General features: G+C 25.2%; 2 protein-coding genes, 1 long non-coding RNA gene and 6 other non-coding genes across 18 annotated transcripts in view; 1 reads left to right on the forward strand and 8 right to left on the reverse strand.

Moving 5' to 3' along the window:
- The window catches only part of LOC126903893 (la-related protein 4), a 29942-nt gene extending 19250 nt beyond the window's left edge, over positions 1-10692 (reverse strand). For 9 of the 10 annotated variants that reach the window (XM_050682457.1, XM_050682455.1, XM_050682451.1 and 6 more), the window contains exons 1-5: positions 10201-10691; positions 8212-8311; positions 3291-3467; positions 359-495; positions 187-299 (exon numbers count right to left, since the gene is read on the reverse strand). In XM_050682457.1, the coding sequence (XP_050538414.1) occupies positions 187-299; positions 359-495; positions 3291-3467; positions 8212-8311; positions 10201-10228 (555 nt within the window). In that variant the 5' untranslated portion in view covers positions 10229-10691. Of the gene's footprint in view, positions 1-186; positions 300-358; positions 496-3290; positions 3468-8211; positions 8312-10200 lie in introns of all 10 variants that reach the window. The other variant, XM_050682459.1, reaches the window with a different exon arrangement.
- LOC126906453 (small nucleolar RNA Z195/SNORD33/SNORD32 family) lies at positions 3770-3847 on the reverse strand. Its single transcript, XR_007704269.1, has one exon. It is a non-coding gene; the product is annotated as a small nucleolar RNA Z195/SNORD33/SNORD32 family (small nucleolar RNA).
- LOC126906448 (small nucleolar RNA Z195/SNORD33/SNORD32 family) lies at positions 3985-4062 on the reverse strand. Its single transcript, XR_007704264.1, has one exon. It is a non-coding gene; the product is annotated as a small nucleolar RNA Z195/SNORD33/SNORD32 family (small nucleolar RNA).
- Positions 4199-4276, reverse strand: LOC126906449 (small nucleolar RNA Z195/SNORD33/SNORD32 family). Its single transcript, XR_007704265.1, has one exon. It is a non-coding gene; the product is annotated as a small nucleolar RNA Z195/SNORD33/SNORD32 family (small nucleolar RNA).
- On the reverse strand, positions 4413-4490 carry LOC126906450 (small nucleolar RNA Z195/SNORD33/SNORD32 family). The gene has a single exon (XR_007704266.1). It is a non-coding gene; the product is annotated as a small nucleolar RNA Z195/SNORD33/SNORD32 family (small nucleolar RNA).
- LOC126906451 (small nucleolar RNA Z195/SNORD33/SNORD32 family) lies at positions 4627-4704 on the reverse strand. Its single transcript, XR_007704267.1, has one exon. It is a non-coding gene; the product is annotated as a small nucleolar RNA Z195/SNORD33/SNORD32 family (small nucleolar RNA).
- On the reverse strand, positions 4841-4918 carry LOC126906452 (small nucleolar RNA Z195/SNORD33/SNORD32 family). Its single transcript, XR_007704268.1, has one exon. It is a non-coding gene; the product is annotated as a small nucleolar RNA Z195/SNORD33/SNORD32 family (small nucleolar RNA).
- A 172-nt stretch (positions 10693-10864) lies between the features above and the next one.
- On the forward strand, positions 10865-21413 carry LOC126903914 (uncharacterized). Its single transcript, XR_007703634.1, has 4 exons — positions 10865-11154; positions 11229-11451; positions 11977-12046; positions 20943-21413. It is a non-coding gene; the product is annotated as an uncharacterized LOC126903914 (long non-coding RNA).
- On the reverse strand, positions 12057-15225 carry LOC126903909 (eukaryotic translation initiation factor eIF1). Its single transcript, XM_050682488.1, has 3 exons — positions 14995-15225; positions 14432-14589; positions 12057-12575 (listed from the first exon to the last, which is right to left on the reverse strand). The coding sequence occupies exons 1-3, from the start codon at positions 15020-15022 to the stop codon at positions 12429-12431; spliced, it is 333 nt and encodes a 110-aa protein (XP_050538445.1). The 5' UTR covers positions 15023-15225; the 3' UTR covers positions 12057-12428.
- Positions 21414-21976: the final 563 nt, after the last annotated feature.

Here is a 21976-nt window from a genome sequence, read left to right on the forward strand (position 1 = left end):
TTTTTTTTTTTTTGCTAAAATGTCTGAATAAAATTAAATTCTGAATTACCCTAATATACTCATATAACAATATATACAGGTGTTCAATAAGTAAGGAAACAGGTCAATTGTTAAAAACAATGAGAACAATAAAAATGATTTCCTTACTTACTGAACACACAAATATATATACACATTAATTATTACCTTGATTTCTTCAATTGGAGTAGTTTGGGGAATTTCGCGTAATATTACAATACACCGTTTATGATTGGGTCGAACTTTTAATCCTTCATCATCAACTTGAACATTTGGAGATTCTTGAATGTAAATAAAATAAAAAATTATTTATTATATAATATTTTAAGTAATATTTTACCTCTTAAAACTTCAGTTATAAGTTTTATGTCTTTTGTTAATTTCTTAACTTGGTTAAAATTAGCAACTGTCCAAATGGGTACATATTGATCATTGTCCATTTGAGATAACAAGTATGCATCATTAGCCAAATTTTCTCTGTAATTAATATTTCAAATTATTATATTAATAATCAAAAAAAAAAAATTTTTATCAAGGAGAAATTATTAAAAAATTTAAATATTTTTGAATTTTGAAAGGAGTTTTTTGGTGATCATAAATCATTTTTCATTAAAAAACCATTTATAAAATGTGTCAATCTTAAAAAAGAAATACTAGTCTATTTAATCGTGTAATATTTTGCTAAAATATGTTATGAATAGAGAGCAGATTTATATGCACTTAAAAATTTTGTTGGAGTCATTTTTAAAGGATTTATGTTTGTATAAATTTGTTGTTGGAAATACAGTAGCACAGAAATATTTTAGGTTTTAAGAGGAATTTACCCCTTTATACTCCCAAAAATATAATCCCAGTTAGATCATATCATATTACTAAGTTTTCATGCCTATCAATGCAAATGTAAACAGATTATGTGTTAGAGGCAACTTAAAACATTAAAAAAACACATAAATCTGCTCTCTGGGTACAAATAAAAGACAGAATGATCTAAACCTGATAAGACAGCTATTTTATCAAAAACTGATAAAAACTTCTTGGTTAAAAATATCTCTATTTTTAAATTGATAATATGTTTATTATAATGTACTAAAAATAGGGGTTCATATTGAAGAAAATTAAATATAAGGTGTTTTGACACTGAAATATTACCCACTCCCACGAGTAATTTTTTAATAAAAAATAATAATAATAAACAAATGTATATTTAATTTTTTTTCCTTTATAAGGATTTCAAGAAGTGGAATCTATGAACATTTTTGATATTAATTTTTAAAGATAAATTTAAAGTTTGGGCTAATAATAATTTAATGAGAACTAATATATTGATACTATTTGTGTCAACAATTATAATTTATTTAAATTTCAAATCAGAGCTTTGTAAAAATATTTATATATTTTTAAATTTGATAAATTGTATTCAAAATAAATTATTTATGAGAAGTAATATAGTAAATACTATTGTTATTTGAGGCTTTTAGTACAATAGTGATGTTATTCATTTTTTAAAAAATTGACATTAAACATTAAAGAATACTGTGTATGAATGGACATTTAATATTTTAACCTTTAAAATTGTAAACTTAATGTTTCAAAAATTCTGTATTTAATTGTTTTAGTTAGTTATAATTAATTACGCTAAGGTTTAAGTCAAGTTTCAAAAAATAGATTATATCAGTCTATTTACTTCATTAGAGAATTGTCAATAGTAACTGAGTGATCCATGAATATTTATGTGCTTATAAAATCATCATACGAGAGTATATTAATAATGGGTACTTATTACTAGAGCATCAATAATTTTTTTGAAAAATGTCAATATTATAACAAATACTGTTATGAGTTGATCATCAAGTATAAAGTTGGTTATTTCAAACCAAATCCAACAAAATAAGTATGTGACACGGGAAGCTATCTTATCTGAAATTGCTACTGTAGCTAATAAATAAATAAAAAAAAAAAAAAAAAAGAAAAGGGGGTTAAGTTAAGGGGGTAAAGATAAAGCCTTGGCTGGCGCTGACACAGTTACCTCGCTAATATATTTTAAATATTATTTCAATACATCTTTTACTATCCTTTANTTAGTAGTTCATTTCAACAAGTCGAAGATATCATACATTTATGATTGAGATGTTTTTAAAAGTTAAGAATCTTATGTGAAAACTAAAAGTTATGAGTTAACATCATGAGAGTCTATCTTGTACAACACGTTAAGTCTTTAAAAATATATAAAGCCATAATTTTACAAAATTGTATAAAAAAAACCCAGCACAGGGGGGTCGCAGCACTGTGGTGATGTGGCATAGATGGATCAAGTGTAATGATATCTGACAGTGATTATAATCACTATCATAAAAAACTCTTCAATGCAAATCTTTTGATAGTGTTTAATTTAAAAAAATTGGTGTATTATTCCAAAAGCTACATGATCTGCTAATTCCTTATTAATATCCTGATTAAGATAAAGTATGTCAAATGAAAAAAAGATTATTAAAAAATATTATTCCTCATAAAAAAATTGTATTGATCCATACATTTTTTAAAAAGTTATAGCCTTTTAAAGTAAAAAATGTAAAACATAAAATCGAGAAATTTCACACAAAAATAGCATTTGGTAGCCATTTTTACTATGAAGACAAGTCCAGAAGTCAAATTTTTTTTTTTTTTCATAATAAAGTACATTACATTAGCTTTATTTTAAGATATATATAAAAGTGTCAAACCTTCCAGAACATTTTCAAAAGTTAATTTTTTGTAAAAAAGTTGTCATTTTAAATCCCCCCCTGTGGGCAGGTTAAGTGTCAGATTTACAAAAAATATATACCAAATGATAGATAAAGACATCAAGCATCTATAAAAAAAAAAAAAAATGATATTGATATTTCCATTTTTAAAAAAGTTACGGCAGTTTTTAGTAAAAAAAATTGAAAAAATTAACGATTTATAAATTTGTAATTTTTTTGGAGGTTTCCCCCATTTACGGGGAATTTTTTTCAATTTTTAAGGGTAATATCTTCAACTAGATACGATTTGTGATCTCTTGACGTATCATTGAAAGAAATCGGTTCGGTGAGAGCTAAGAAAAAATGGTGACAGACAAAAAAAAATAGACACATCTTAGTAAAACCAATAACGTCTTAGCTTCGCATCATAGCTAAAAGTTGACAACAACTAAGTTAATAATTTGATAAAGGAACACATTTTACTAATCATAAAACCATTTTTCAATAATTAAAATAATACTTTTTTATGTAATAATTTATCTCAATAATTACCTGGAAAAATAATATTCTAACTGATTTGAGAGGAGCTGCTTAAGTTGCTCAACAGACTGAGACGGCATAGTCTCAGTAGAAGTTTCTGCATTCACCATATTGCTGTTATTTCCCACTATTACAGTTGAATTATTTCTATTTTCTGTGGATAAAACTTCATAACTCCCGTTTAAGGAACTATAAATAAGAAAAGAATGAGAGATATTTATTAAATATTTTGGTATGGTTACTTAGTATTAATAAATTAAATACTTTGAAAGTATTAAATTATATTATAACACAAATCTAATAAAAAATAATTCTTTAATATCAATTAACAAAGAAATAAAAAATTATTTCTATGATAAATAGACATTCTATTTTTTTATAAAAAATAAAATATGAAAAAAAAACATAAATTTTTTTTATAGATAATTTATCATTTAAATATATAGTAGTTATAAAAATACTTTAAAAAAAACATAAAATTATTGGTTACAAATGTCTCAGTTGGTAGTGCATGTAATTAAAAAATCACCAAGAAATCATATTGTGGTGAAAATTTCATCATTAACTTTATTGTAACAAAATAAAATTATTTTATAACCTCAAACCTAATTATATGTAACAAGAAAAGAACAAAACAAATTCATGAACACTATTTTTTTTAACATGAATTAGCAGTTGTTAAGGAAACATAATATTATTTGTTACAAATGTTTCAGTTGGTAGTGCATGTAATTAAAAAATCATCAAGAAATCATATTGTGGTGAAAATTTCATCATTAACTTTATTGTAACAAAATAAAATTATTTTATAACCTCAAACCTATTTTATGTAACAAGAAAAGAACAAAACAAATTCATGAACACTATTTTTTTTAACATGAATTAGCAGTTGTTAAGGAAACATAATATTATTTGTTACAAATGTTTCAGTTGGTAGTGCATGTAATTAAAAAATCATCAAGAAATCATATTGTGGTGAAAATTTCATCATTAACTTTATTGTAACAAAATAAAATTATTTTATAACCTCAAACCTATTTTATGTAACAAGAAAAGAACAAAACAAATTCATGAACACTATTTTTTTTAACATGAATTAGCAGTTGTTAAGGAAACATATTATTATTTGTTACAAATGTTTCAGTTGGTAGTGCATGTAATTAAAAAATCACCAAGAAATCATATTGTGGTGAAAATTTCATCATTAACTTTATTGTAACAAAATAAAATTATTTTATAACCTCAAACCTATTATATGTAACAAGAAAAGAACAAAACAAATTCATGAACACTATTTTTTTTAACATGAATTAGCAGTTGTTAAGGAAACATATTATTATTTGTTACAAATGTTTCAGTTGGTAGTGCATGTAATTAAAAAATCACCAAGAAATCATATTGTGGTGAAAATTTCATCATTAACTTTATTGTAACAAAATAAAATTATTTTATAACCTCAAACCTATTTTATGTAACAAGAAAAGAACAAAACAAATTCATGAACACTATTTTTTTTAACATGAATTAGCAGTTGTTAAGGAAACATAATATTATTTGTTACAAATGTTTCAGTTGGTAGTGCATGTAATTAAAAAATCACCAAGAAATCATATTGTGGTGAAAATTTCATCATTAACTTTATTGTAACAAAATAAAATTATTTTATAACCTCAAACCTATTTTATGTAACAAGAAAAGAACAAAACAAATTCATGAACACTATTTTTTTTATCATCAATTTACAGGTTTTCATGAATATATCTTCCATATGAAAATATCAATCCTATAATTTGAAGTATATATTCTAAAATGATTCAAAGCCACAATTTTATTTTATTGATATTTACGTTTGATTTGTTAATTATATTGTTAAGTATTGTAGAGAAGTTTAAGGTTTTCATTTTAAACTAATATTGAAGAATATTAAAGGATGAATATTACAAATACTAGATCATTTATAAAAATCGAGAAAAAAATGTACTTAAAGAAACCAAAAGAATAATAATAATCTCAATATATATTTATTTTATGATTAATTAAGTGGTTCATAATGAATTAGTTATCATGGAAATTTAAATCTAAAAATGATTTAAATTACTATTATTAAATGTTTTTATGTTATAGTGCTTGCAGAAAGACCACTATTCTAATCTACAAATTGGATGATTATATTTTCAGAAAGCATTGAAATTTACTATAGGTTATCTGTGGCTTATATAAATTTTTTTGGTAGGGGAACCGCTCCCCTTAATATTTTAATATAAAAAATGGTCGTACCCTTATTTATAAAAATATTATATTAGGTTTTACATTTGGACTTTAAGTATATGCATTAATAATTAAACAAAATAATTTCCATAAAATTCCAAACAATAATATAATAAAAATACTAAAATTTTTTTTTTTTTTCACAAAAATTCTATATTGATTAACTATGGCAAATATTAACATATGAAGTATATACAGGGTGTTCAGTAAGTCAGGAAACGGGTTTCTATTGTTCTCATTGTTACAAACAATGAGAACAATAGAAACCCGTTTCCTGACTTACTGAACACCCTGTATANATGAGAACAATAGAAACCCGTTTCCTGACTTCCTGAACACCCTGTATAATGGGTCAAATGTATTTTATTTTTTTAATTATAGCATTCTACCTAAACTTTAATTGTAAATGCATTAAAAAAAAATTACCATAATATTTTCCTAAGTATAATAGAAAGTGGTCAAATTTCCAAAAAAAGTATGCCAAGAAATTTTTTTTTTTGATTCAATGTAAATTAAAATATGATATATAAACTCAAAAATACATGTTTTTTATTACAGGGCTATGTAATTTGTGATATTTTAACAAAGTGTTAAGCAAAATCTGTAATGTAGAGATCAGTGACAATAGGAGAAGGATGTGATTGAAGAGGTGGTAAGTTTTAAGTATTTAGGGTCAGTTGTGCAAAAGAGCGGTGGGTTTGAGGAGGATGTAAGACACAGGATGAAGTGCCGGTGATTGAAGTGGTGAGACGCGTTTGGTGTGTTTTGCGATAAAAGAATTCCAATGAGGCTGAAAGGTAAGTTCTATAAGGCTGTAACGGGACAAGCTATGATGTATGTTTTAGAGTGCTGGGCAGTTGACAAGAAAGTATAGCAGACATGAGAATGCTTAGATAGATGAGTGGAGAGACTAGAGAAGATAGAAGGAACAAACATATAAGTGGGAATTTAGGTGCAATAAAATTAATGTTGAAGGAAGAAGAAGTAGATGAATAACAAAAAAGAGATGGAGGTTGTTATTAAATGCCATATAAGGATGGCTGATCTGGGAGATTGTGTCAAGTGGAATTTTAAATTCCAAGTAATTGGAATTAAGACGAGGAAGAAGAATACAATTTTTTTATCCAATAGACTGTTCATTTGTTACAAGCATTTTATCACATAAAGTGGATATATAGCGCAAGTAGATGATACACACACTATGACATGTTGTACTGTGTACAATGTACCCATTCATGTACCACATAGCCACTTTATGTATTAAAATGCTTGTAACATAAATTATTTGCCATGCCATTAATTATTGAACTAATACACAAAAGAAACCTACTTAAAAGAAATCCAAAAATATTATTCATTATATTTTCCTTAAGAAAAATAACTTTTGGGGCTCCAATATCACACCAAAAGATGTCTGATACTGGAACCTAAGATAGTAAAAATACAAGATCTATGTAGTGTGGCACGAGTCTTAATTATATACTACATTAATTTTATTCTGCAAAAATAATTATATTTCTGTAAAATATGTATTTTATTACACTTTTCAAATAATGTAGATAATAATTTTTTTTTAAAACTGTAACACATTCAAATTGTAATAGATTAATAAAAAACATTTTTAATTTGAATGTGTTTTATAATTTAGCAACGCTTCGACACCATAGTGAATAAAAATTATACTACTAGGTTCTAATAACGTGCAATATTAATTTTTTCTAACAGTAACTTGTAGAAGAAGTAAATACAGATATTGTGGTTAATAGTTTAAAATTTGAAATAAAACAAAGTTAATTTTAGTTTAACATAATAATAATTGTATTTATAGTTATGATGGCCTTTAATTATCAATTTTTTTTATTATTATAGTCATTATCTTTAACATGATTATAATAGCATTATTTGTACATTTAAAATATACAATATATTTTGAATAACTAGTTTATTGTATTCCTTAGGTAAATGATGTTAATGATGAATAACATGTAATTTTTTTTTCGGATTTGTAACACTTTTAAACTTAGTTTTCAACAAATTATAAAGATAACGTAGTACATAAAGAGTAAAATCTTTGTTACCTGAATGCAATGAAGGAATGTAGACATAATTAAATATATAAAAAAACAACCAAGCGACGAACGTATTTAATAGGATATCATTTGTGCATTTTCATTAGATAATTCATACAAATTAAACACAAATGCATGCTACAGAATTTTCATGTCTAATCTACAGGTTTAAGTTAACTATAACATCATTTATAATTAATAAAAAAATATATACAGAAATAGCTACAGGTATTTAAGATTTTACTATAAATAGAAATGGAATAATTATATAAATAATGTTACCCTAAATGTTAAAACTAAGAAATTTTTCTTATGAAAATTGTAAAATGAATTGAAGTAAAGAATCTCATTAGAACACATATTGCTGAGCTCTTGTAATATTGATATTTTTCAAATCAATTTTAAAGTAAAACAATGATAAATAGTATATAAACTAATTACAAACACAATTTTGGTGTTTAAATAATTTTTATTAAATTAAATATTAATTTCATGAACTTTTATGCATTATCAGAAAGTCATTAATTTGTATTTTCTTACTAAGAATCAGAAAACATTATAAAGATGTCATATTATTGAAAAAAATTTAACCTTACCTGTAAGTATTTGTAACAGTAGAAACAGTCAAAGGTTCAGAAGGACTAAAGAGTGTCCCAGTTGAATTTTTACTAATGTCCCCATTCATATACATATACCCTAGTAAAATACAAAAGTAAATAAATACAGGTTTAAAATAATTTAATATTTAATTCTGAGTGAAAAAATAATATGAAAATTTTTTACTCTAATACAGAAAATTCTAGACAGATCTAATTTGGAACACAATCTAAATGAACAAAACAATTGAAATTTCAACATTATGAAATGATTCTCATTTTATTTTCTATATAAAAAAAAGAACTATTGCATCATGTTAAAAGATTATTATTGTCATTAATTTTAATTTTAAAAGTTCATTCAATAAAACCTAGTCAAATAAGATTTAATGAAATATAGTTTTTAAGATATATGTTTTATTTTCTCTCAGCTAAGTATTCTTGTATTAGAGAAGAGATAACCTTTAAAGCTTGGAATGAAACCTACATCACATCTTTAACTATAAACCTAGTAAATTTAAACTAGTGATAACTCCCTAGTTTTATTATTATTAGACATAACAATTCTTTGTAACTAGGGTCCAGAATTATAGGGATTTATACATTTTGTTAATTTAATCCAAACACATTATCAGTCAATCTAGATTATTATTGACTTGATAACTTAGTAACTGAGTTTTTTTTTTTTTGAGGGGGAATTAGGGAGGTTCATCTCCCTAAAACAAAAATTTGCCTATGCTAATATGTTATACTACAATAAAGTTGTAAAAACTTAGAATCCTTCAAGATAGCTCAAACAAAATTTATAAATGCATATACTTCTGTATATTATTTATAACTCCAAACATTGAGATGCTCATTATTACCAGTTAACTAAATTTAAACTTAAAATGTAAGCCCCTTAAAAATTCTGTTATTAATCTTGGTTATATTTATTTAATTTAATTCTATAAATAAACCTTATTAAATCTTGTTATTTATCTTAAGTTTTATTTCTCAAATGTATATACAGATTTTGGATACCAAAAATTATACTCAAAGTTAAGCAGATCAGGTTTTTCTATTTTAAGAATCAATAACTTTTTGATGTCTACTTTATTTAAATAATGCAATAGTTATATATTTGTAAAAAATTTTAAGCATATAACAGTATTATCAATAGTAGTTTTATTTGGAAAAATTAAGGAAACAAATTGAAAAGAATATAACTATATAGAAAAGCAACTAACATTAACACTTACATAAAAATAAACATCAAATCAATAGATAATATGTAAATAGATTTCTTTATTAATTGGATGTAATATACAAAACAGAAATATGTAAATTTTGTTTTTTAGTGATGAAAATGAAAATTATTGAACTAACTCTTGAACTACATCATACTTACATTTTCAACTAATTGTTAGATTATTATATAAATTAAACAAAATCAATCATTAGGTACACCTTACAGTTAATAGAATATAAAAAAATTAAAGTTTAGCAAGTACATAACTTGAACTATTAGAGTTTATCATAATTTAAGCTGAAATTGAAAAATTATGCATTGCTAAGAAATATCATATAAATCAGTTAATCAAATTATATAATTCAAATTAATTTAATATATTAATCAAAGAAAATAAATTACTATTACGAAATAATACATCAAAAATTAAAACTTGTGAAAATAACCATTATATCGAAGGCATTACTATTTAAGCCAACATATTAATTACAATTTATTATTTATAAGTATTCGAAGTGTTAATCAAAACACGATTATAGATATCTCGCGACTATATTATTTTAGTGTACACACACATAGGTACATACACTTAAATATTTTTATAGGTTATCAGCGAGTTTTACTGAACTTAACCTATACTAAACGCCTATCATGATTCAACTGAATTTCAATGGCGACCAATATGCCGAACCTAGCACACACACAGCTAATTCGCAACGTTTCAACATTTTTAATACTTAATAATGATGGATGTTTACCTGTTTCTGCTTCTTTCCGTAGGAACATTAAAAATAATGATAAAAATTCTAGCGAGATCCGTTCAATTGCAAAGCACAACGCACATATCAGTATCTAGCACACGTTCAATTTAATTTCAACAAGTAAACCTGACGGAATAATTCACCAAAACAATGTGCAGAAAAGTAAATTTTAAATAGTGCTTTAATAATATTTAATAGTTTGCACATATATCATAAACGCACACTACATTAACTGGCAATTTTCCGTATTCTTCACTTGGCAAACTTAAGAAAAATATGATTCATTTGGAGAATACTAACGACTACGCGGCTACAGTAATCGTGCCCGGTTTCCCGAACTCATCACAACCGATCCGATAACGCGGTACGTAAAACGAGTAATATTAGTGTCACCCGAACGCAATGAAGGAATGTAGAAAAAATTAAATGTATAAAAAAACAACCGAGCGACCAACGTATTTAATAGGGTATCATTCGTGCATTTCCTTTAGAAAAGCCTTGCAAAATGGACGACAACACGAACACATGCCACAGAGCACCATTGCTCATGGAGAAGAAAATATTGTGATGGCGACTCACGCGACATCTGCCTTTTAATTAAGCTTCAATTAGACGTTTTTCGTGAGAATGGCCACTAATCACTTTTCGCTAATTTTTAGGAGACTCAAAAAACAACATATGTTATCAAAACTGCATACGTAAATGACAATGATATCAACTGCTTGGGTTTTTTAACAAATATAGTAATTTAACCCTTCATAATTTTTTTTCGTTAAAAGAAAGCTCTGATTTAGCCTTAATGTGGGAATAGTCAAAAGATAATTATAGCAAAATCAGAATAAATTAATGGTGTCTTTGAGAAGATAGTAAAACTAAATTTTGTTATTTTTAGAATATCTATAAATTGAATGACAATTTTCTATTAGTGGTATCATTTATTTTCTTAAATAGGTGGGTTATTTTTATATTATTTGTATTTTATAAATAACATTAACAAATATTTCGTATTTTTGGTTTCATTTTAGTTGCCATTTTTGATAGTTGCTTTCTTAAAACGCCCCATTTATTTTCAAAGCAAGCGTAATTAGAAGGCATGCGATCGTTTTACTTGCAATGTTATGACAGTAAAAATATTAAACTTATTCTTTTATCTAAGTATAAGTAAAAATTTCAAAGGATAATGATTTTCTACAAATACTTCTGCATTACAGCGATCGACATACTTGAAATAAAAATCAGAACAATCGGGTAATGAAAAATATAATACATAATAAATCGTGATTTATTATACCATGCGTTTGGCAGTCATTGTCTAGAAGATAAATCGTTAGCTAATTGTTTTTTATATTTAATATTGTCAACTTAATATTGCTTCAATGTTTTGAAAAATATTTGATCAATAAAATATTTTTGATATAAGCATCTTATAATGTATATCCATTTAATTAAACATTATTTTGGCAATATGATTTTTCTCTTATATAAGAGATTTAAAACATGCGTACAAAAAGTAGAACTTTTTCAATTCAACTATTAAAAATATTCCGGAAATCTACTTCTTTTAAACTTATTTAAAACAAAATTGATGTTAAGTTAAAAAAAATTTTGTCCCAACGACTTGTCTTCTATAATATAAAAATTTACATATTATATAAACTACCTCCAAAGTAAAACAAAAAAATACACCTGGCCTCGTTATTAAGATTAGAACTATTCGATACTGGGTTGGTAAAATTTTTTTACTAATCTCTTAATTTGTGAACATAATTTTAGGTTTTTAATGGATTCTCAGTTTGTATACACAGTTACTATCCAGAACACATCTCTAGTTATTAGTAAAAAGGTAATAAAGATATTAATTTTCATTATTTATTATATATTAAGGAAAATGTGAATTAATGTATATGGTTAAAAGAAATTTTACATACTAAGATAAATTTGAAATCAAAATGTTGGTTATGGTATATAACAGAAAACATATTAATCAATTTGAAAAAAAGAAACATAATTTTCTCTGAACACATCTGTAGCATTAATGTACATTTTAGTACTATTTATTTGTATACAATGGAAAATATATCAGTTGAAAAATAATGTATACTACTCTTATATTTAAATGTTATTAATGCATATTAAATTTAATATATAATTGAATTCTCAAAAATTTGATTTGTCTGATTATGTTATGATGTAGTATTTGAATACATATTGTAACATATTTCAATTTAAAAACCATGAACTTTGAGCTGGTCAGACTTAGCTAAGCCACATTTAGTTAACCATTGACAAATATTTTCTCTTTGATCGCCTTGCAACTGTAATACTTCTCCGTACTCAGGATGTTCAACTACTGTACCATTACATGCAAACTCCTAGAATAATTTTATTTAAATTAATTATGAATAAATAAAAAAATTAATGCTAATTATAGTAATGTAATAATTTAAACATATATAAAAGAATTTAAGAAATTATGAACTTTATATAATTACTTCTTAGTTTACACTATAAAATAGTTTAAAAAAATTAAGATACTTTAATAATATAGTATGGGATTATTTTTCATGATTTAGTACTTATTATAATGTACAGTTAAATTTAGTAGAACATGATCACCTTGTAATGTGATCAATAAATAATGAAAAATATCAATTAACACAGACAATAAGACTAATTTAAATTCATTTTTTGTTTTGTTTATTAAACACTACATATAATTGGGTGATAAATTTTTAAAGAAAAAACTATTAATTCACTAAAGTGCTGATAAAATTCTTTATAGAATACACTTAAAATTACATATTCAATGCAATTTCTATAAAAGATATAATTTTTTTAAATATGTAACATTTAATTATTTTTAATATATAATTTTTAAAGCTTATGCGTCTTATGTGATAAAAGAATTCCATTGAGGCTGAAAGGTAAAGTCTACAAGACTGTAGTGAGGCCAGCTATGATGTATAGTTCAGAGTGTTGGGCAGTTGATAAGAAAGTAGAAAAGAGAATGAGTGTAGCAGAGATGAGAATGCATAGATAGATGAGTGGAGTGACTAAAGAAGATAGGATAAGGAATGAACATATAAGAGGGAGTATAGGTGTAGCGTCAATCATGGATAAGATGAGAAAAAATGACTTAGATAGTTGGTCAAGTTATGAGGAGTGAAGAATCGGAAGCTGTAAGAACAGTTATAGAAATGAATGTTTAAGAAAGAAGAGATAGAGGAAGACCAAAAAGAGATGGAGGGATGCTATTGAATGCGATATGAGGACAGCTGATTTGAGCATAGATGATGTGGGAGATTGTGTCAAGTGAAAGTTTAGGATAAGAGTGGCTGACCCCAAGTAGTTGGGATTAAGGCGAGGAAGAAGAAGAAGATAATATTTAAAGCTTTTTTTTTAATAGTAAGATTAATCAATTAATAACAATTGGATATTTATATACACTGGGATAATGGTATCATTTATATTATTAAGTGGTAACCTGTCTAACAATTAATAATAGAAGGCAAAACTTAGTTTAGAGTTTGATAGCATTTAATGTGTATAAAATACTACTATGCTGCTTATTTAAAGTAGAGACCAAAATTAATAATTAACAATCAAATTTTAAGTTCTCAATTCCATAACATTATGTTTTTTCAAAATTCTTACACAATTAAGAAATACCAAACTAATTTAATTCAGCTTTTAAAAAAACCATATTTAATCAAAAAAGTTTTAAACTTAAGTAAAGATTTCTAGGAAACAGTTAAGAAATACAGTGTGGTTTATCAAGAATACTACCCCAAGTTTTATTGTTAAATGATTTTTTCAAAAAGATGTCCCAATAAAGTATTGATTTATAAATTAATGGTAATTATTAAGTGTAAACAAATTTTATAGATTAGTTCTTATGAGGAAAATAACTGAAAGTTATATGAGAACCTATAATATTTTTTATTATTATTGTATGGAGACTAAATTTAATAAAATTTCAAATATTTCATAACTAGTTTGTAATTAAATTACTAACAAGATATTTAAAGATTTAGACAATTTGAAGAACAGGATAATCTCTAATAAAGCTTTATTTTTATTATAACACACAGATAAGGATTTAACTACATTTCACACTCTTTTCGCTTATAGCTAAAAAATAAAACAACTCTTTCTCTATATATATAATATATATGATACATATTGTAAAATTAGTTGTGAAATATTGAAACATTTGTGTTCAGATTACCTTTTTACAAGCGCGTACTATTTTTTTTAAGTCATACTCTGAAGATAAACCTTGAACTGTTGTTAATGTTTTACGACCATTACGTTGTTGAATTCTTATGTGTACAAGCCCATCCTGGACATCATCATCAGCACCCTTGATTGCATCTGCAAACGGGTCTAAAAAATAAAATAAGAGAGTATAAAAATATAAAAAATGTTACGTAATTGCAAATATTAAGAAAATATTGAATTCAAAGTGAAATAAGGAAATCTATGGAATATTCAAATAATAATTTAGGATTTGACAATTTGAACAAATAGATATTTACTGTTCAAAAATAACTTTGTTTAAAACGATTATAACAATTGATATAATAAACACATGATTTAAAAAAAAATACAACTATATATTAAGTATTTAACCATTAAATTTTTTCAAAGAAATTGCGCCGTCACGAAGTTAATAACTAGAAATTGGAAACTTAGAATAATGCATTATCATATCAAAATTAATCTAAATTGCCATTGTAATTGTTATAATAAACTAAGACCCGTGAATTATACCCATTATACAAAACTCACCAAATACGTTGAGGTTCTGGATTGACATGCGTATGTTCGCGTTAACTCTAAGAATTGACTAGTCACTCCTATTCAAAAACTGTTAAACAATGTTTCAATATGATGCAATACGACGGCAGATTCAAAGATTTTTATAAGTAGAAATAAAATTACAAGAGAATTTATCGTTGCCTAAAGAGACAAATTGAATAAGGCTAGTAAATTATGAGTCAAAAAACATCAGAAAAATAGGATGAAAAGTAGAAGGGGAAATAAAGACGAATCAAATTCTCGTTTTGTTGTATACTCAATCTTTTATACAATTCCGTTTCGATGGTCATATAGGTAACCTGATAGAGGTTACCACTCTGTTGAAACAACTTTACAATAACCGTAGTGAGTAGGGTTATACCAAATTAAACATAGCGTCCCAAATCTCAAAACACTAGTCAAGGTGGAAAATAACTCCAATGTACATAAATTCTTATCTATACATAATTTGAAGAATTATTAATCTGATTATAATTTTAACAGCTTAAACTCTTTGACTTTTTATAGTAATCTTCAAAATATTATCAATCGATTTTTAAATTTTTTTATTATAATATATCAAGAAAATGATTAAATTATTACTATATAGACTCTCTAGGTGTTACCTATTGTGTTTTATTTATTATATATTAATACACAAGTCTTGCGTTAATCTCCAGATTACAATGAATTACAAATAAATAAAACTTTGAATTAATATAAACACGAAAATTAAATTATATTCATTGATAATAAAATACATAATATAATATAATATAATAAAATACAGGCGTATAATTTATTTATTTCTATAGAGTAAGCACATAAACTGCATCACCATGTAACATTCAAACATTGGTCACAGGGAAACACGGCTAGGGTTAGTCAAAATATTTTCATATTATCATACACAATATTGAAGAAATATTTTAATAAATCGTATAAATATTATTTTAATTAACTTTATTTTAATTACATTAACTAACCGGAACATCTTTAATATCTATACGCTATATACAATACAACATCACAACGATTATCGATCTAATGATTAATATCTATAAATATAAATTTAGCAGACATTCGTGTAGTATACACTAGTAATATAGAAAAAATTATGGCATCGACCATGTGAAGATTAGCGTTAAAACAATAAACAAAAATCCTAATTGTTATGTTTGTATCATCATGCTCAAATTACCTTCATACTCAAATGTAGTAATAAGCATGACCTGTATTATAATGTACATATAGCTGTCAAATATAGTTGACCGTCATTCCTAAGTGTACATTACATATGAATTATATTGTTATTTAATAAATTTAGTTATTTATTTGTAATGAAATGATTGCAGAACACTTACTTCTTTTTGTCTATGAAATATTAACATTTTTTTGCAGTCCTAAATCTGCATATTTATATTATTATTTAACCATGTTTCTGTTAATCTAAAATAACCTAAACGACAAAAATAAGTAAAATTATCATGCAATTAAGGTAACTTAGATTTCAATCCACATATATTTTGGTAATAACCGGATAGAACATTACTTTTGTTTATATTATTGTTATTATTTATATTTATATTATTACCTTTATTGTATTTATGCACAGATACCATTTTCTGAAATATTCCTTTTATCACGTTTTTTCTCAGCGAAGCTTAGATATCTCTGGTATAACGCTAAGTCTGTCACATCCATACGTTTTTACAATTAGGGACGTTTGACATTTCCGTTTCGATATAAGTACTAAAAATACTATTTGAGGTGAAAGTATAAGTAACTAAAGCAATAACTAACTAATAACTTTTATTGATTTATTTGGTTTATTTGAATGTTTTCTAAGGCCGTCAATAGAAGATATATAATAAGATGCAATAATATTCAATTTATTTACTAAATCATCAATTAACAAGCTATTATTTTTCGAAACATTTCATTGAAAATAATTAAATTGTTTTGATTGGAATATTTTCTTGTATTTCACGAACTATATCATTTGTGAAATAAGAAAGTGTAGCTATTTTGAAAACTCCTTTTAAGATCATTTAATTCATTTTCTTTCCTAATTAACAGAAGTTTAGTAGATAACAAATCCAATTTAGATAAAATTGTGCCTTAGTATTTTCTTGAGCCAAAAATTTAGTATTTGAACTGGATTTAAATTTAACTGACGGAGAGTCTGATATAATAAAACAAATTCCAAATCACTTGATATACTTGTATGCGTATAAACTCTACAAAAAAATTTCACGGTGTAGGGTGATACTATCAAGTGATGTCAATATATTAAGATAAGTAGGTTTATTTAGAAACTATAACCTTAAAAGTAGAATAGCAGATCAGGAATTAATAGGTTGGACAGTTTAAATAAAAGGTAAAATATGATTTTTACTCAGTTCAGTCAAAAATTGTACATGAATTAATCATAAAATTAATAGCTCAATTTTAAAAAAAAGGGATTTTCCGTAAACCTTGTCAACAAAAAGTCTTCGTCATTTTATATTTTTGAAATGGATATATTAAATTATTCTGTGTTTATTTCTTAAAAGCTGATAAGTCAATTTTTTAAAGGGAAAAACAAGTTTAAAAAACGGTAGCACAGTGGGGTTGCGGCACAGTGTAAGCGTAGCATAGTAGAGACTAGTATAGATAATATCTGACAGTGATTAAAATTACTATAATAAGAAACGCTTTGATATAAATCTATAGATAGTGTTTAATTTTAAGAAATTGGTGGATTATTGAAAAGCAAAATTCTAACTCAAAAAGAATTACGGAAAAATTTCAAAAAAATCATTGCCAAAGGCAATGATTTTTACTGAATAGGTAAATGTTCGTCGCATTCGTTTTTTGATAAAATTGGCAATTTCAGTTCATTCAAATGTTAAAATAAATTTTTTTGACTTTAAAGAAAAAAAAAATTGATATAAGTTTAAAATTATATTCTATGTCAATAAGATTTATATAATATTCATGAAAATCAGTGTACCCTTTTATAAGGTATTTAAAAATAAATTAAAATACAATACCAAGAATTTTAACACAAAGTAGCATGTTTTTTAACTACGGAAACCATTTTCATATAGAAGATGAGTCGTTGGGATAAATTTTTTTTTTTTTTATCTATAGTACATAACATTAGCTTTATTTTAACATATGTTTGAAGCTTGGAATATTTCAGGAAAATGTTAAAACTTAAGTTGTAAAAGTTAAATTTTTGTACAGAGTTGCTATTTTGAATCCCCCCCTGTGAACAAGTAAAGGGTCATATTTCCAAAAAAATTATATCAAATGAAAGGAAAATATATAGGCATTCAGTATGAAAAGTAATTATTTTGATTTGTTCATTTTTAAATAGGTTACGGTAATTTTTAGAAAAAAAAATGTCGAAATTTACCGATTATAAAAATCGTAATTTTTTGGGGGGTTTCCACTATTTACGGGAAATGAGGCCAAAATTTTCAATTTTTGAAGGTAGTGACTTCAACTAGATATGATTTGTAATATTTTGACGTATCGTTGATGAAAATCGGTCCAGTGAAAGGTGAGAAAAAGTAGTGACAGACACAAAAAAATAAACACATCATGGTAAAATTAATACCTTCTCAGCTTCGCATCGAAGCTAGTATTCCCTTCTTACTCAAATAAATAGTAATTTGTTCACATAGGAAAGGTGCCTTTCTTTTCCATACATACATGCTTAAGAGTTGGGTCCATGGTAGACCTAATGTTGGGGAACCGAGAGGCGTGGAAGCTCGATCAGGCGATCGCTGAATCCGTCTTGAGAAAATAGGAGGAAGCAGAACACCTAAGACAGGGGCAACCACGTCGCCCGGTACAGGAAGACCTGAAGCGTTGGTTAGGCCGGCACCTTGGTTCTTGTTTTTGCGTTATCTGTGTTTTGTGTTGTAAGTTATTTTGCCAACCATCACAATATAATAAATGGGGGGAGGGGTAAACCACGCTGCACCCAAAGAAAAACCTCAATCAAAATTGAAAGAGAAATTTTATCAAGGGTTTATGATAATGTTTTATTAATACGAACAAAATAACTATTCTTATAAATAATTATTGTTCAAGACAAGAAAAAAAAATATCATATTGATAAATATATCATTGATTCAATAGTAATGATATATTTATCAAATTGAACAATGAATTTATTATATAGATCGAGGTTTTTCTCTGGGTGTGTGAATCAGCTCTTGATTAACTTCGGGTTGATTCACAACGTAGTGGTGTGAATTATAGAGACGACGTGGGTCGCCCTGAAGTAATGCCTAATGTCAGTTTCAGGGCAGCCCACAATAATAAGTGAAAAAAAATTGTCTTGACGAATTGTTTTCTACATATAAACTGCCCTCAAAGTTTCACAAAATACGCTATTTTATTGTAAAAATCGCTGTTATTATTATTTTATATTCCAATTATTAAAAAATTATAAATCGAGAATTATATGCATCTAATTAACATAGACGCAATTATTAAAAAAATGTTAGAGAGTTCTAACTTATTTCATTCTTCCTTAAATTATTTTTTTTTTATAAAAATTTACAACATTTTGAAAATTATTATAATTTTATGATATAAATATAAATAATATTATAAATTATTATAATTTGAAAAATAAGATTTAACTTTTGGGTTTTTAAATGGTTATAATAAGTAATCACCTTAATAAGTACAAATAAATAAATAAATGTTAATGTTGTTTTATGGGATTTGGAAAAAAATTCACATTTAAAAACGACAGCATTGTGATACTTAATTCTTTGGTAGGTGTGGTTTTGCGTGGTCTCCATCTTGTTGTGTCAGGAATATTCCGGATACATCGGTTGGTTGCGCAGGTGGTCGATATCTTCTTCCGGTTATTCATATCATTATTTTCTTAAGAAAAGCAGTCACGTATTCATCTCTCATTTATTAAAATATTTTAATGTATGAAAAACGCGTTATTTTATGTTATTATAAAATAGTAAAATGACTAATATAATTTTTTTATTTTTAAAACTTTAAGTACTTTATACAATACTAAAAATCTTATTTACGTGCATAAAATTACTAAAAATTATTACCATTTCTTTTTATGCTAATTGATTTAATAGCAACAAACATTTAATTTGGTAATTTAAAAGATGGAAATTCCCAAAAAACTACGATATTTAAAATTGGTTAATTTCGACAATTTTTAAATTTATTTTGCTTAAAACTGTCATAACTTTTTCGAAAAACGTAGGAATCAAAGCGATACTTTTTTATTTAAAATACCTTAGGTATTTCCACTTCATTTGATATAATTTTTTTGAAAATCTGACTTATTAACTACTAACAAGGGAATTCAAATTAGTGATTTTTGCACAAAAGTTAACTTTTTCAACTTAAATTTTGAAAATATTCCGGAAATACAGTGTACTTTAAACACGTGTTAAAGCTTATGTTACGAACTATAAATTAAAAAAAAAATTTGTTCAGACGACTTATCTGCCATTGAAAATTTCTACCGTAGTTATAAAAACATTATATTGTGTTGAAATTAGTTATTTCGTTATAAATATGAAATTTGTTATTTCATATTTTATTTTTCCAATAGTCAAAATATATGGATTTACATATTTTTTTTAGCTTTGATGCGAAGCTGAGAAGGTATTAATTTTACCATGATGTGTTTATTTTTTTTTTTTGTGCTGTTACCACTTTTTCTCATCTCTCACTGGACGATTTTGATGAATAATATGTTAAAAGATCACAAATCGTATCTAGTTGAAGACATTACCCTTAAAAATTGAAAAAAATTCCCTTGTTCCCGTAAATGGGGGAAATTTCCAAAAAAAAAATTATATACAACTTAATTTCTTTTTATTATTGAAACCTTAAATATTTTCCTTTCATTTTATATTATTTTTTTGAAAATCTGACTCTTTACTTGCTTACAGGGTGGATTCAAAATAGCAAGTTTTACAGAAACAAGCTTTTTCAACTTGACTTTGAAAATGTTCTGAAAATACTACAACCTTTAAACGTATATCAAATTAAAACTTATGTAATATACTATAAAATGAAAAAACGAAATTTGTCCTGACACCTTGTTTTCTACGTACAAACGGCTTCCATAGTTAAAAAAATGCTGTTTTTTTGTGTTAAATTTAAACTTTAAATTGCTATAACTTTTTGAATAATGTATGTATCAACACAACATTTTTTTTTTCTAAATACATAAAATATATACCTCTTTCATTTAACATACTTTTTATTTAAATTGGTCAATTTTCCTTTATACAGGGGGCTTTCAAAACTTGAAAAATACTTATAGAAAGTAGATTTTTTTCAACTTAACTTTTGAAAATGTTCCGGAAATACTGCGTCCTTTAAACATATGTCAAATTAAAGCTTACAATAAATACTATAAGTTCAAAAAAAAAAATTTGTCCTAACATCTTTTCTTCTATAGAAAAATGGCCGTCAAAATTAACAAAACTTATAATTTTTATGTAAAAATCATTGTTTAACATAAAATATTTTAATACTTAAAAGTGCCAAAACTTTTTGAAAAATGAACAAATTAAAATTTTTTTTTTATACTGTAACCTTAAATATTTTTCTTTCATTTGATTTAATTTTTTTGAAAATCTAAACCTGCCTGCAGAAGGAATTCAAAAAATTAATTTTTGCACACAAGTTAAGTTTTTTCAATTTTTGAAAACGTTCCGGAAATATTGACACTTTTATTTAGTCTTAAATTAAAGTTTATATTATTATTTAGAATAATGTTCATAAGACATAAGAAGTTAAACTTATTTAAATTTTTTTGCTTTTTTAAAGTCAAAAAAGTAACTTTAAAATTTGAATTATCTTAAATTGCCAATTTTATTCATCGCCGAAAGCGACTAAGAGTTTAAGACCTACTTTTTTCAACCATATGTCAAATGATTACAATTCGTATTCAGTTGAAGATATTACCCTCAAATAT

This window comes from Daktulosphaira vitifoliae, unplaced genomic scaffold (assembly GCF_025091365.1).
Source record: "Daktulosphaira vitifoliae isolate Bord-2020 unplaced genomic scaffold, ASM2509136v1 Scaffold_4, whole genome shotgun sequence".
Classification (NCBI taxonomy): Eukaryota; Metazoa; Arthropoda; class Insecta; order Hemiptera; family Phylloxeridae; genus Daktulosphaira; species Daktulosphaira vitifoliae.

Coding starts and splice junctions, on each gene's coding strand:
- LOC126903909 (XM_050682488.1), bottom strand. CDS start 15,022: ATGTCAATCCAGAACCTCAACGTATTTG. Junction 14,590..14,994: donor CCAGAACCTCAACGTATTTG/GTGAGTTTTGTA, acceptor TTTATTTTTTAG/ACCCGTTTGCAGATGCAATC. Junction 12,576..14,431: donor TAGTACGCGCTTGTAAAAAG/GTAATCTGAACA, acceptor AAATTATTCTAG/GAGTTTGCATGTAATGGTAC.